The 14749-nt window shown below is 35.2% G+C and overlaps 1 protein-coding gene across 1 annotated transcript in view; it reads right to left on the minus strand.

The window, feature by feature from the left end:
* The window catches only part of LOC126815347 (15-hydroxyprostaglandin dehydrogenase [NAD(+)]), a 37802-nt gene extending 23416 nt beyond the window's left edge, over positions 1-14386 (minus strand). The window contains exon 1 of the mRNA XM_056099699.1: positions 14115-14386. Within this exon, the coding sequence (XP_055955674.1) occupies positions 14115-14207 (93 nt within the window). The 5' untranslated portion in view covers positions 14208-14386. The remainder of the gene's footprint in view (positions 1-14114) is intronic.
* Between the last annotated feature and the right edge of the window lie 363 nt (positions 14387-14749).

The following is a 14749-nucleotide window of genomic DNA, read 5'->3' on the forward strand; positions in this document are numbered from 1 at the left end:
CCTCCTCTTATATAGATTTCAAACTATCAAGGGTTCTTTTATGTGCACGGCAATGTGTACACAGAACCATCCAAACGACTAGACGGACAGGACAGAGGGCCTGAAAAGGGAAACTGTGCTAGGAAAACCTGAGGAACTTTCTTAGCAAACACCAGGTACGAACCGGAGACCTCCAGGCTAGTAAGCCAGTGTCTTCCTCACTGAGTTCTACATGAGAAGACTGGAAAGTATTTTGGCCAATATCTAATTTTTCATTGCTTAATCGATGCTAAAATGTCCTCTAATGTATGCTAAAATGTCCTCTAATCGATGCTAAAATATCCTCAAATCAATGCTCAAATGTCCTCTAATCGATGCTAAAATGTCCTCTGATCAATGTTAAAATGTCCTCTAATCGATGTTAAAATTTCCTCTAATCGATGCTACAATGTCCTCTAATTGCTTTTCTAACATTTGCTTAAGAAGATAAATCCAAAATATCAACAGTAGATAATCTGGATTTATTTGAATAAAAAACAATTCCTGACAGGTGGCTTGTTTATATTACTGCCTGTTGTGTCATTAAAGATACATTATGCAAGAGCTAAATCTGTCTATTGCAGGTCTTTATTTAGGCCTGAATTAAATGTTATTATTAAATGTTATTATTAATTGGACATTAATTAACTTATCCAGACCATAGTCAACTCTCGATGGTATCGTAAGCCTGCGATATTTACTGGATTTGAATACATATCGTGATGGATAATTTAACATAAAAATGGATAATCGACGACCGTGACAAGCCTAGAATTCAATGGCTAATATCTTGGTTCAGAGTGGAGCAATCTGAGTGAAATTTTTAGCATATTTTGTTTTCACTGTCTAATTTTTAACTATTATATCGAGAACTGTCAGCTCTTTATCTATTCTACTGCATGAAGATCTGACCGATTATAGTGGAAGGTCATGTCAGGGGTCATACGAGCGGCTTTTCACCCTATGATGTCAGACATTTGATTAACCAATCAGCGTTGATGTTTCTAGTGGGTTACCCACAGTTCCGTGCACCTCACACCCAAAAATAGCCGTAACAGACCGTTTCATTGGCTAATCCCTCACATCAGCCAGAACACAGGTTATATAACAACTCTTCCAGATCCTAGTGTAGTAAAGACAAGTAAAACCGAATTTTGAACTATAAAAACGAAATAGGATCTGTGTTTTAATCAGATTGGAAGATTCTGCTAGTGACATAAAAATATGAAAGCAATTGTTGTTACTGACTGACTTTTTTCAGGTCTAATAATTCTTCCCAAGACGAAGAGTTGTTATACGAGAGTATAGGATTGTCATGAGATCAGAAAAAATCAAGAAAAATACAAAAGGCAGTCAGTGAATCACCTTGTACAAGGTGATTTATACATGGGTTCACTGAACATCTCTGGTATTACAATTTAAAATACTTTTTTCTAATTCAAAAAACAACTCAAATAATTTGCATATTAATATTCATAGCTACTGATTGTCGTAAGGCCACACCAATTTGATTTTATGTTCTTCGGAGTCTTGATAAATCAATAGCCAATTAGGTTATTTTGGGACCAACACATGGTTCAATTTCATTTTAATACCTTGCTTGTGCATAGGGGTCTTTAGTAGTGGAAGAACCTGTAAAATCTTTCTTTCTTATTTCTTCAGGAAAAAGATTTTTTTAAAAACCCAAAGTATTTGGTTGTACTGTTCAAAAGCTTTTAGTTTCAATTGTTTGAAATTTTAAACAAAACATCTTTCATATGATTCATGTGGCTATTTATTTATCAAAATCAAATTGGTGTAGCCTTGCTGTTTCAAGACAATATCTAATTTTTCATGATTTAAAATCCACCCAAATTGGATTATTTAATGAAGGAAAGATAATTGGCAGATAATTGGATTAAAAACATAATTGTTTATGTGGGTTAATAACAGCCATTTTAATCAATGTGAACTTTGACCATATTCTGTTTACTGGTATATAGTCGGCAGAGTATGATGAATGTTGCAGAATTTACAATTCATTAAAGTTGCATTATGTAAGAGCTGCTTTTCTTTTTTTTGCTTCAAATGTTATATAAACTATTATTTAGAGATTTATTAATATGACAAGCCTATAATCAACTCTCTAGACTATATACTGCACACAGCGATGTTCTCAGGCGTAGCTAACTAGACCAGTTGTTTTTAATCTGTAGTTAACGGGGATAACTAATATTGACCTGTTAATCTAAAGTTATGCACCCCCACCACCATGTAGACAGGCAGCCTAAGTTTGGGATGTGTAGACTAGAGCTATTGGATGGCAAAGTTTTAAATGGATTGAAACATGATTGACATTTAATGATTTAGTTTAAAAATAATGAATAGAGGCTTAGTATTAAAAGGTTGCTACAATAATACACAATCCATGCACACATCTTGTCAAAACTTCAAACAGTGATAACTTTACTCAGAATAAAGTAATTTGAATGAAATTATCAATATATTCATTTTACATTATCTATTTTTGAACTATTATAGCAAGAATGGTCAGCTCTTTATATAAATCTTATATAATGTATTTTAATACTTGTAAATACTAGAAAGAATTGAACCATTAGTGGACTGATATTCAAGCTTAACAATATTGTAGTTCAAGAGGGATTTAAAAATCTATCAAATAACAAGCATAGGGGTGGATTCAGGAATTTTTGCAGGAGGTGGTTTTTCAGTTGACAGTTGCCAATGCATGATGCCATCATCGTCTCCAAATTACGTAGGCATACATACACACTGCGCTTTTTAAAGAAAGGAATCCAACACCCCTTTTGACGTCAATTTTTATTATGAATGATGATGAAATTGTGATTCAATTTCATTAATTGTGATATCACATATGTCTGTATCATTATCTTGTGCTTTGATTTGAATGCCCATCGCATCCCACCATCTGATGATAAAAGATAAAGCACGTGAACCTGACACTTTTCTCATAAATGTATTGTTGTTCAAAATTGTTTTTATATATCTGAGAAGGGGGGGGGTAAACACTCCATCGTCCCCTCTGGATCCGCCCCTGGAGCAGTGGCTTTAAGAACCATTCCACGAGAAAACCATGCAGAAGGTTCGAAGGTGGGGGTCGGCCGATTGAGTTCATATTTACAGGGTTTGGTCGACCCATCGATCGTACTCCACAACCAAAATCGCCGATTTTAAAAATCAATCGTTTCTGAGATACAGCCCGATTACGTTTTTCGGGTAATTTTCGCCATTTTCCCGTCAAATTTTGACCATTTTTGTAGCATTGCTATAGCCGTTAATCGACCAATGGCGAACTAAGTTTTGGTGGGTAATTATAGTCTGGGTCTCACCCTACCATATTATATGGTCACCCAGTGCAACCTCTCTTTCCGTAGGTGTCATGACACTACACAAAATACGTGTCTGCAGACACCTGAATTATACCCTTTCTTCAAATTGCGATAACTCCACTGGAGCAGGGTTTACAATAAAAGTGGAAATCGTTTTATTTGCAGTTTGACCTGTTCTAACAACATAAAAAATAAAATTGTTGTCAACTAACCTTCAACAGTATGAAAATTTGTGTCGAAAGTTGCGAAATTCGTCACTTTTCGCATCGAATTTCCGCTTTTTAAGTGTTGGGATTTCGTCCGTACATTCCGGACATGTCCTGCACTATTTCATCAATCTAGTCTTGAACAGAGGTCATTGCTTCTCTTTTGTAGGACTATTTATCAATCCAATAAGAGTGAGTATCAACCTTATCTACGTGATTACCTCAGTTGTTTCTCCATTGCCGGACAATTTAATCTCATTAATATCAACCGACAGCACGTAGAAACTAATCATTGATGTCACATATTATCCTAATAGTATATAACATCCTATTAAACCTTTAACTTATTTTCCGTAATGAAACTACTTCTTTTAAGACACCATATATAAATTCCCATCTACAGTGGCACTTTCCCTCGATCTCGATTATCGCACGAAAATCGCTTACCCTATAAGGCAGTGCTTACTACGAAAATACTTCTCTGCGATATCACCTCGGTGGAAGCGGACGTAAAATACAACTAACTAACAACAACAACGAAACTACTGTATGTGTTATATGTTAACAGTGTCGTTCACCATATGCTAAAGTTCTGTATGTCTTTTAGAAGCGATTTAACTATCAATGTAATTTTAAAATACCATTTTACGAAAATGATTTACATCACCACAAGTAATTCTCATTTCGGACGTCTTTCTTTCATTTGCTGCCGTATAAACACAGACTCGTAATTTTGGAGGAATATTACTGCCGTGAATTTGATTGAAGCAGGCACGGATCGACAAATTTCATCCTATCGTATTACGAAAGCATGTAATTTTGTAGGAATATTACTGACATAAATGTGAATACCATACGGGAATTAAATAATGAATAAGCGATTGCCATGCAAGATACGCCCACATTTTTGAAGAGATGGACAGAGATGAACTTGAAGCCGAAGCAGGATCGGCAAGCTTTCATTCAATCAATACATTACGAAAACACGTAATTTTGTACGAATATAAATAAAATAAAACCAAGTACGAAGTCCTAAAAAACGTTATAGGCAAAATAGTGTATTCAAGCAAAATAGTGTAATCAGCAAATGGACTGCTCCTCGTGTACAAAATACACGACAAACAGTGGTAACAGGTTTCCGGAAGAGTAAGCTTACCCTGCCTGGCGCCACACCCGCCATAGCTGCATCCAAACTATTAGGCGAAATGTCGGTAAAATAGCGTGATTGGCCAATGAACTATCGGTATGCAAAATGCACGCGATGAACTGTGTTAACGATGTAGTAGACATCAGGGAGACAGTAATAGTATACGTGTCAATTAATAAATTTGAATACCATACGGTATTTTAGATAGAATGAATGGAATGAATGGAATGAAATGGGGTTTAACGTCCTACTATTCTGCTTCAACTGGGCTAATGAAGACGGGAGAATTAAATATCAAAAATATCGAGGTGCTCATATTGTTATTACGTATACGGGATTTGAATATTTTGTTGACACATGATTTTTAATTGTGGTATGAATCCGTCTGCTTAAATAACGATCAGAGTTATGCCCCTTTACTTTCGGTAAAATGTCCGACAAGAAATTTTTTGAAATCCCAACTCTAACTCATTTGTTTTTCGATATTTTCGAATGAGATATGGTTTGTTGATAGAGCAACGTGTGAACTTCCAATTGCATGTATCCCTGATGACCTCGCGATTGAAGGTCACGGTCAAGGTCAAATAGGCGATTTTCATGGAAATTGGGTCTGTTTTGCATAATTGTCGACTTTCATCATTTGAATTGAAATTTCTCATTTTTTCATAAAAAAAAAAATGTTTAAATAATCACGATCGACATTTTAGATCGAGAATTTGCGAAAATCCAAATTCACTGGGAGACGCCATCTTGGATTTGTAGACTGGATACCAAACCACACCGAGACTGAATATTTTGGCAAAGCGGGTTGAAGGGGAGCTGGAGTTGATATATTGACCAATTTAGTAACAGGAATAACAATATAGGTGATTGGGTACCTGAATAATCCGCCGATGTATCCCAATAAAAACTGTAACTTGGTAACTTTCGATACAAATTTTCATACTGTTGCAAGTTAGCTGACAAAGATTTTATTTTTTATGTTGTTAGAATTGGTCAAGCTGCAAATATATTGATTTTAATTTTTATCGCAAACCCTGCTCCAGTGGAGTTATCGCGATCTGAAGATAGGGTACATTTCAGGTATCTCCAGACACATATCTTGTGTAGTCTCCTGACACCTATGGAAAATGAATTTGAACCGGGTTACCATGATAATGTGATCGGGTAAGACCCCGACTATCACGAAAAACCAAAACCTAGTTCTCCATGGTCATGTAACAGTGGTAGTAGTGCGACAAAAATAGCTAAAATTTTGCCTAAAAATGGCAAAAATCAGCCGAAAAAAGTAATCGGTCAGTATCTCGGAAACGGTTGATTTCTGAAATCGGCGATTTTGGCTAGGGAGTAGGCTCGATGGGTCTACCAAACCCTATGAATATGAACTAAAATGGCCGACCCCCACCTTCGAACATCTGCATGATATTGCATGGTTTTCTCGTGGAATGGCTCTTAAAGATTAAAATAAACTAGAATTAAGAGTTTAAACACTTGTTTTTATCATGTCTATATGGATACGATTCCTTTTCATATAGTCGTAATATATTTACTTAGCTAAATAAATAGAGTGCTCACAAGTGTGTTTGCTGTTAATAAATTGAACTTTGAACATTATATTATTGTGCAATACAAAAAAGTCAATCTTCTGTTAAGAAATAGTTTTCAGTCCAAGGACATTTATTTTATAAATACACATTTAAAAGAAATTAAAATTATGAGTAAGGGTAATCTTTATAAAGAACATGAATCCCTTCAAAGCAGATTAATTGTACAGAATGGAAAATGTTCGCACTGCAATTTGATACATTACTTCATAATAAACAATAAATTCTATAAATTCTGTGACCTGTATATTTTTATTACAGTTAAATTCTCTCTTGGGAAAGGTAACACCGTTCGACTTTCAGGGAATGTAGCTCGTCGACGTGTGTTCTCTAAGTATCAGAAATGAATACAGATTCTTGGAATGGATTTTCAACGCTTTATTTCAGCAGCAAATAATTAACAGCAACAATTTAACAACTTATAATTTCCTATATATCGGCCCTACAAATAGTATGTTCGCTCAAAATGAAGTAATTTGAATGAAATTTCCAATATTTTCATTTTACATTATCTATTTTTGAACTATTATAGCAAGAATGGTCAGCTCTTTATCTAAATCTTACATAAAGTATCTTCAAGTAAAGAAGTTACTCAACTTTCAAACACTGTTTATGAGAAATATCTTTTATCCAGAAACACAAAACTTTACACATAGTTTCTTATTGATGTATTTGATATATTAAAACAACAAAAGTTTTATAAAGGACTATATTTTAGTTAAAATATGGCAAACAATTTCGAGTAAATTCTTAAATTAAATCTGAGAATGTTTTGTGAACTCAGGGCCCCGGTAGAAAAGATGTCATAATAATAAAAGTTTGACAGAAGTTAGGTATAGCAAACTGAATAACAAGCTGTTATTAAATGTTATACATATGTTTTTGATAAGTTAGGTTGACAGACACCCACGCATTAGCTTTGGTTCATAAAGGACAACAAATAATCCCCTTGATGTTTTGAAAGCTGAAATCAATCAAGTCAACATTCTTTACTAAATTTTAAAATCCACCAAGTGTCGAATATGAAAGAGAGAGAGAGAGAGAGAGAGAGAGAGAGAGAGAGAGAGAGAGAAATGGGGTTTAAGGTCCACTCGACACAAACTAGGTCATTTCAGGACCAACATATGGTTGAATTTTATTTCAATAATTGACTTGCGCGTTGGGGTCTTTATAAGCAGTGGGAGGAAACCAGAGGACCCGGAGAAAACCCATGAGGTTGGACAGGTGACCCTACTCCTTGTCAGTGTTGAATATGTGTAGGTGTATTCAGAATTTAAACTCAGACTTTGAATAAGAAAACAGTCAAATAATAGGCCTACATGTTTCGAATTTTGGGATATTTTTAATCTATGTGGCTCACTGCCTTTAGTGGTCTGGGCACCTCAGGTGAGTGCTGGCTTAAATTATATTAGCATATCTATTTAGATTGAACAGACACACACCTTGCTGTGTCAACAAGGAACTAACAACAGGGATATATCAAAGGCCAGGCATGTTATTTGATAAGGCCAACTTTAAGTTTGGTCAAAGGTAACAAGATGTAAACAGGGCTAGCGCTAATCCCAACCCTAACCCTGGATCTAGCCCTAATGCTTACCCTAACCCTAACCTAAAAACTTGCCAACAATCATGTGCCCTAACCTTATTTACATCTCAGCGACCTTGACGAAAGTTGAGTTGGCCTTAACAAATAGATTTAGCCCATGATGGAGATGTCAAGTTTAATTGGCATGAGGTCAGGCGATTTACCAGGGAATTTTATAAAATCAGAAACTATTATTGCTCATTTAGATGCATTCATGAATAGAATTAGAGTGGAGTGTTGACCCTTGGACCCCTCCACCACCCCCCAACCTCGACAACCCAACCCTCTGGACACTTGCCTGTATATTGATGGTGTAATGACATGTCAATAGACTTATAGCTGCCATTCCTTCAAACCTTGGCAACCATATAAACAATAAAACAAAACAATTCATAATTCAAACTTTGACATATGAGTGAATTTCCTATAAAGCAATATTTTTTTTTGTTTTTCTTTTTTTTTTTTTAAAAATGGGGTTAAATATCCCCTCGACACAAACTAGGCCATTTCGGGACTAACAAATGGTTCAATTTTATTTCAACAATACGCTTGTAGGCAGAGATCTTTAGCATTGGGAGGAAACCGGAGGACCCAGAGAAAACCCACATATAAGCTGGGAATCAAAACCACGCCACTTGACTCAAAAACAGACCTTATGACATACAGCTCAGAAGTTAGACCAATCGACCACTTCGAATCCTCCGGTTTCCTCCCACTGCTAAAGACCCCTACGCGCAAGCAAATTATGGAAATAAAATTGAACCATATATATGTTAGTCCCAAAATGACCTAGTTTGTGTCGAGTGGACATTAAACTCCATTTTTAAAAAAAAAAAAAAACAAAAACAAAAAAAATATTAAACCCCATTTCTGTCTCTCTCTCTCCAATCGACCACCTAACTCCCCTGCACCTTCCGGAAAACTGACAAACTAAGAAACTTTCAACAATGAACTCTGATGTAGTCTACTTATATATATACAGAGAGAGAAATGGGGTTTAACGTCCACTCGACACAAACTAGGTCATGTCGGGACTAACATATGGTTCAATTTTATTTCAATAATTCACTTGCGCGTAGGGGTCTTTAGCAGTGTGAGGAAACTGGAGGACCTGGAGAAAACCCATGAGGTTGGACAGATGACGCAACCCTACTTCTTGTCACGTACAACCGGGGAATCAAAACCACGCCAGTTGACTCAATGACAGACCTTATGATATAACCGGTAACCATTCGGCCATCCAAACCCCCCTCTAGTCTAGTTATATCTACATGATGGATATAAATCTATGTATAGTATAAAAGGAATTCTATGTATCTGGTTATCTTGTTGAAGGTTAAACTGATATCATCATTTATTATCAATCTAATGGTTGTGTTTGCTAGGAAACTGGTAAATTGTTGCTGGCAAATGATCATAATGAAGGATTTGGTAGTGAAACATTTAGTGACCGGACTCTCACTTCAAAATGTTGGAATAATCTGAATCTATCATTACAATTAGTGGTGTGGTCATCAAATGTTAATTTTTCAACACCCAATATTAAATTAGCTTTAAGTCTCTAACTCAATATCATCCAAAATCTATGACATTGAAAACACAAATTATTTGTCGGTTTAAATCAACATTGATGTTGTGATCTTACTGGGAAAAGATGGCCTTCTGATATCCAATATTTAAGACAAAATAAACATTTTACAATGTTCAGCGCTATTTGTAATAAGGGACTCGAAAAATGAGGCTAGGCATGTTCCATAAGTCATGTCAAATGGTGACGCTATATTCTCATCTGGAAAGCATGCGCAATAAATACTAACAGCGTAGACTGGAATAACCAGACGCTAGAGATTGCCATTCGATTGAGACTTCTGGCGTATTTCGCCGAACCTAACTGATTAGAAATTTCAGTAAAAACAGAAACGATTTAGCTCCTTTGACAATTGTGCTATATTTGTTTTAAAGGAGCTAAATTGCTAATATTTGGGACCTAGAAATTGACACAAATGGGTCACAATGCATATAATAATGTAATATGAATATATATAAACTGATTTACATTCAATAGTTTCCGTTTTTACTCTAATTTCTAATATTAACATTATGAGATCCTGTGAGATTGATCTCTAATGTTAATATGATGTTGAAAAATCATAATCAAACTTCAACTTTCTACGTTTAATTTATTAATTTTACTATCTGAATATTCCATTCGGTTGAAACGCTTAATTAATTGGCCATTTTGATGAGGTTCAGAGCCTCAAATTTTGCCCCATTTTTGGTGCATTTTCAGAGCCAGAATCAGATTAAATATTTATGGATAATGAGATGGCGAACCTTAAATTTTGTCGCAAGTCAGAAACAGATTATGGATAATAAGATAGAGAGCTTTATATTTTGCCCCATGTCAAAATCAGATTACGTATCCATGGATAATGCAATAGAGAGACTTGTATTTTGTCCTGAGTCAAAAACATATTACATTTCCATGGATAATGCAATAGAGACTCTTAACTTTTGTCTTGAGTCAAAAACATATTTTCATGGATAATGAGATTAGGAAACTAGATTTTGTCAAAAATCAGTTCAATAATACTCATAGCAAACAGAGTTGAACCGTAACTTTTCTAATTTCTCATCACCCTCTCTTTAAATTTATCTCGGTTAGGTGATTTAATTTGATCGATGAAATAATTTTAAGGTTCAATAAAGCTCATGTCAAGCAGGGTTTATCATTTCTAATAAAGGTTCAATTTCTCACTACCATCTCTTTAAATTTCTGAACAAAAGAATTTTATCTTGATATCTATTTGGTGGACTTGTTTAGTTAGAAGTCATTTTTCATGTTCAGTCAAGTGTATTAATGTAATGTGAATGACAGGACCAAAATTTTGACTCAAAAAAAAATAAACATTTACTTAAAGATAAATTATTGATGATTAGATAAAGAGCTGACAGTTCTCACTATAATACTGAGAAATATTCATTTTAAAATCTTTGTAGTCCCAAATGTCATGGTGACAAAAATATAAAAAGTCTTGATTATCCATTCTTGCGCTTTATCATCAATGGCTGTCGAACGGTAGATCGGATTCAAATCTAATGAAAATCGGAAGCATCAGATGGCATCGAGAGTTGATTATGGTCTTACCATGTTAACCTGTTAAGCGTGATGTTTTTAAAAAGTTAACTACCCCCTATTGTGTAATTAATTTGACGAAGTGACGAATAACTATGTACTATGTTCTAAGAATAGGTTAGGGAAAATACCTCCAAGGCGTTATATTACGCGCTACACACAGTGAGTGGCAGTTATCCAGGATGTTATATAACGACCTACAAACTTAACGAGTTAATAAATGTCTACAAAGATGACAAAGATGACATGAAATGTAATAGGGTTTAACGTCCTACTGTTCTGTTCCGACTGGGCCAATGAAGATGGGCATACCCCATATAATGTGCTATGAGGGAAATTTTGCATATCGAATTCCGACTGCCAAGGGATCTTTTTCGTGCACACCATTCTGACCAATTCAAATGTCCCATTCAAATGACTATAAGTTGTCCCTTGTCTGGCCCTCCATTCTGAACCACTGACAGTTAAGTTTAACGATCAAAAGGGTTTTTGAACTGGGTCAGCTCGAGCGTCTGACTGGGCTATTTGAGTATATTTTGTTGCCTACCAATCTATCCTTACAAGTTTTACAGTTTACAATAATAAATAATTTGACCGATAAATTAATTTTGGCTTAGTGCTATAGCTCTCTATTTCGAATTCCAACTGTCAAGGGTTCTTTTAGGTGCACGCCAATGTGTACACGGGATCTTGGTTTTCCGTCCCTACTTTGAATTCCAATTGCCAATGGTTCTTTTACATGCATACCTAGCGTGTACGCAGGATCTCAGTTTACATCCCATCCATACAACTAGACACTGTTCCTGACAAGGGGAAACCACGCTGGAAAATTTATTTATATATTGATATGGGGGGGTTGGATGGCCGAATGGTTAGCACACGCGCGCTGTATCATACGGTCTGCCATTGAGTCAAACGCTATATCATACGATCTGTCAACTGGCGGGGTTTCGTTTCCCCGGTTGTATGTGACAAGGAGTAGGGTCGCCTGTCCAACCTCGTGGGTTTTCTTCGGGGCCTCCGGTTTCCTCCCACTGCTAAAGACCCCTACGCGCAAGCGAATTATTGAAATAAAATCGAACCGTGTGTTAGTCCCGAAATGACCTATAGTTTGTGTTGAGTGGACGTTAAACCCCATTTCTCTCTCTCAAAATATATATTGATATTTTGCATTAATACAGACTTTGCATATTTGTAAATTGAATATTTATCTATTGTATTTAATTCTGATAATAAAATTATTTTTCAATGAGGAAATTAATGTATAGATACCTTTATTATTCACATCTGGAATTTTATGATGAAAGTTATTTAATTTTAAATATATAAGTGACAATGATATACACACAGCCAGGTTTACCAATAAGCGTAGTAGGGTATCTGGGAGCCTACTAAATCTAATCTGTCACGCAGCGTGCCACCTTGTTTCAAGTATACATCTGGTACTCACCCAGAGGAACATAAAGATCAACAAATATATAAATCTAAAGACATTAATTTCCATATAAATCTAAAGAAAAGGGAGCAAAAAGAGTCACCAGCTCCTGGGAATTTAATCTCCTATTCCCTTTTATCGCCCTACTAAACTATATCATACTATCAGACAAGATATCACAAATAATATGAATTATCACCCATTTAAAGTTGCAATTTCATATTTTTAAGTTATATTTTAAAAATTTATTAAAATAAAGCCTTAAAATAGATGGTATCTATAAACAGTCCTACCTTGTTAAAGAATAATCCTATTAATTCTTTAATTCACTATTACCAGTTGAGAAATTGGCAAAAATATCATTTTCTTCTTCAAATTCCAACGTTTGAAGGTAACTACTCCATGGTGGAGAATAGAAAACAAGGGAAGTAATTTTGAGGTAATTGTGTTATTATTTCTGGTGTAAATGAGTTTTAAGTGTGAGAATGACACCTATGATCGTATAATAGTGAGTTGACAACCTATTGAGCAAAAGACATAGAAATAATTAGGTTTTGACTTTCTTAGAAAATATGAAATTGTAACTTTAAATATTTTCATATTAAAAAGAGCATGTTAAACCCCATCTCTCTCTCCAGTTTCCTCCCACTGCTAAAGACCCCTATGCGCAAGCGAATTATTGAAATAAATTTGAACCATGTGTTAGTCCCAAAATGACCTAGTTTGTGTTGAGTGGAGGTTAATCTCTCTCTCTCCCCTCTCTCTCTCTCTCTCTCCAAGATATCACAAATACATTATAACAAAGGATGATTTTACACTCTAATAAATGCAAATACATGAATAGAGTCTATTTATATAAGGACAAACTGTGAGAAAACACACTGAATATATGTTAGATCAATACCCACTGCATAACATATATCGATCACATTTCTAACTTGGCATACATATTATTTAGTTTCCTTCAGGATGTAGATCAACATTCATACACTATAAAACACCCACACCTTGGCTGAATTAAGCTTGCATGGGTCCTCAGAATGATAATGTCGGTGTGGCGCTTGCATTAACAGTGAAGTGAAAGGGAGCATATTCTGGTCATTGTCCATGACACACACAAATGCAATTTGTAAGATAAGATAAGATAAGATTTATTATGTCAGTATGGTAGATATTGATTTATTTGACACAAACATATATATAAAACATAATAAATGAAATATTTATTTTTGGTAGAATTGGGGCCAAGTCACCCCCCCTCCCTGTTTATTCTGCCTCTAACCACATCATAACAATATTTTACACAGTGGACTATTTACAGCCAAGAGAGAGAGGGAGGGGGAGGGATGAATATGAGAGAGAGATGAATATGAGAGAGATGAATATGAGAGAGAGAGAGAGAGAGGGAGAGGGATGAATGTGAGAGAGAGATGAATATGAATGAGAGAGATGAATATGAGAGAGAGAGAGGGAGAGAGAGAGAGAGAGGTTAAACCATTTACTCAAACTAGGTCATTTCAGAAAAATAAAAAACACACACACACATACACCACACTATAGACTATTTACAATTAAACATGTTTCATTGATAAAATAAAACCAGGTAAATAATAATATATTCAAGTCCACATACCTTCGCTCCATTTTCCAACAAGATCTTGCAGAAGGCTTTTCCTAATCCCATTGCTGCACCTGTCACAATAGCTACTTTTCCTGTCACACTCATGTCTGCTGTCTGGTAATAATAACAGTTCTGCTACAACCGATATAATAATAGAAACAAGTAAAAAAATCTAGCCACAACTGATGTCAACAACCATAAAATCTACCTTCACTGTTGAGAGTTTTGTTATCAACTATAGAGCTGTACACTTCAATTTATAATGGACCTCACCTACACTTATATACAGATTTGCTCTAGATCTCAGCCACAGTGAGATAAGTTGTATTATAACAGTTATACACCATTTATGATATTGGACACCTTCAATATGTCAATATATACACTATTGTCAAAGATAAGTACCTTGTATATATATACTTAGCCTAAATATAATTTTACAAAAATATTGAAATGAAATGAAATGAAATGGGGTTTAATGTCCATAGGCGTAGAAGCCGGGGGGCAGGGGGGGCCCCAAAAATTTATTTTCGGGCAATGAAAAATTTGATGACCTTTTTTTTTCTATTAACGTTTAGAGAAAAAATATAACTAACTTATTTCTATGAGATCCACACTGCCCGAAAAGTATTTTCTCGTCTTTTTCT

This window comes from Patella vulgata, chromosome 3 (genome assembly GCF_932274485.2).
Source record: "Patella vulgata chromosome 3, xgPatVulg1.2, whole genome shotgun sequence".
Lineage (NCBI taxonomy): Eukaryota > Metazoa > Mollusca > Gastropoda > Patellidae > Patella > Patella vulgata.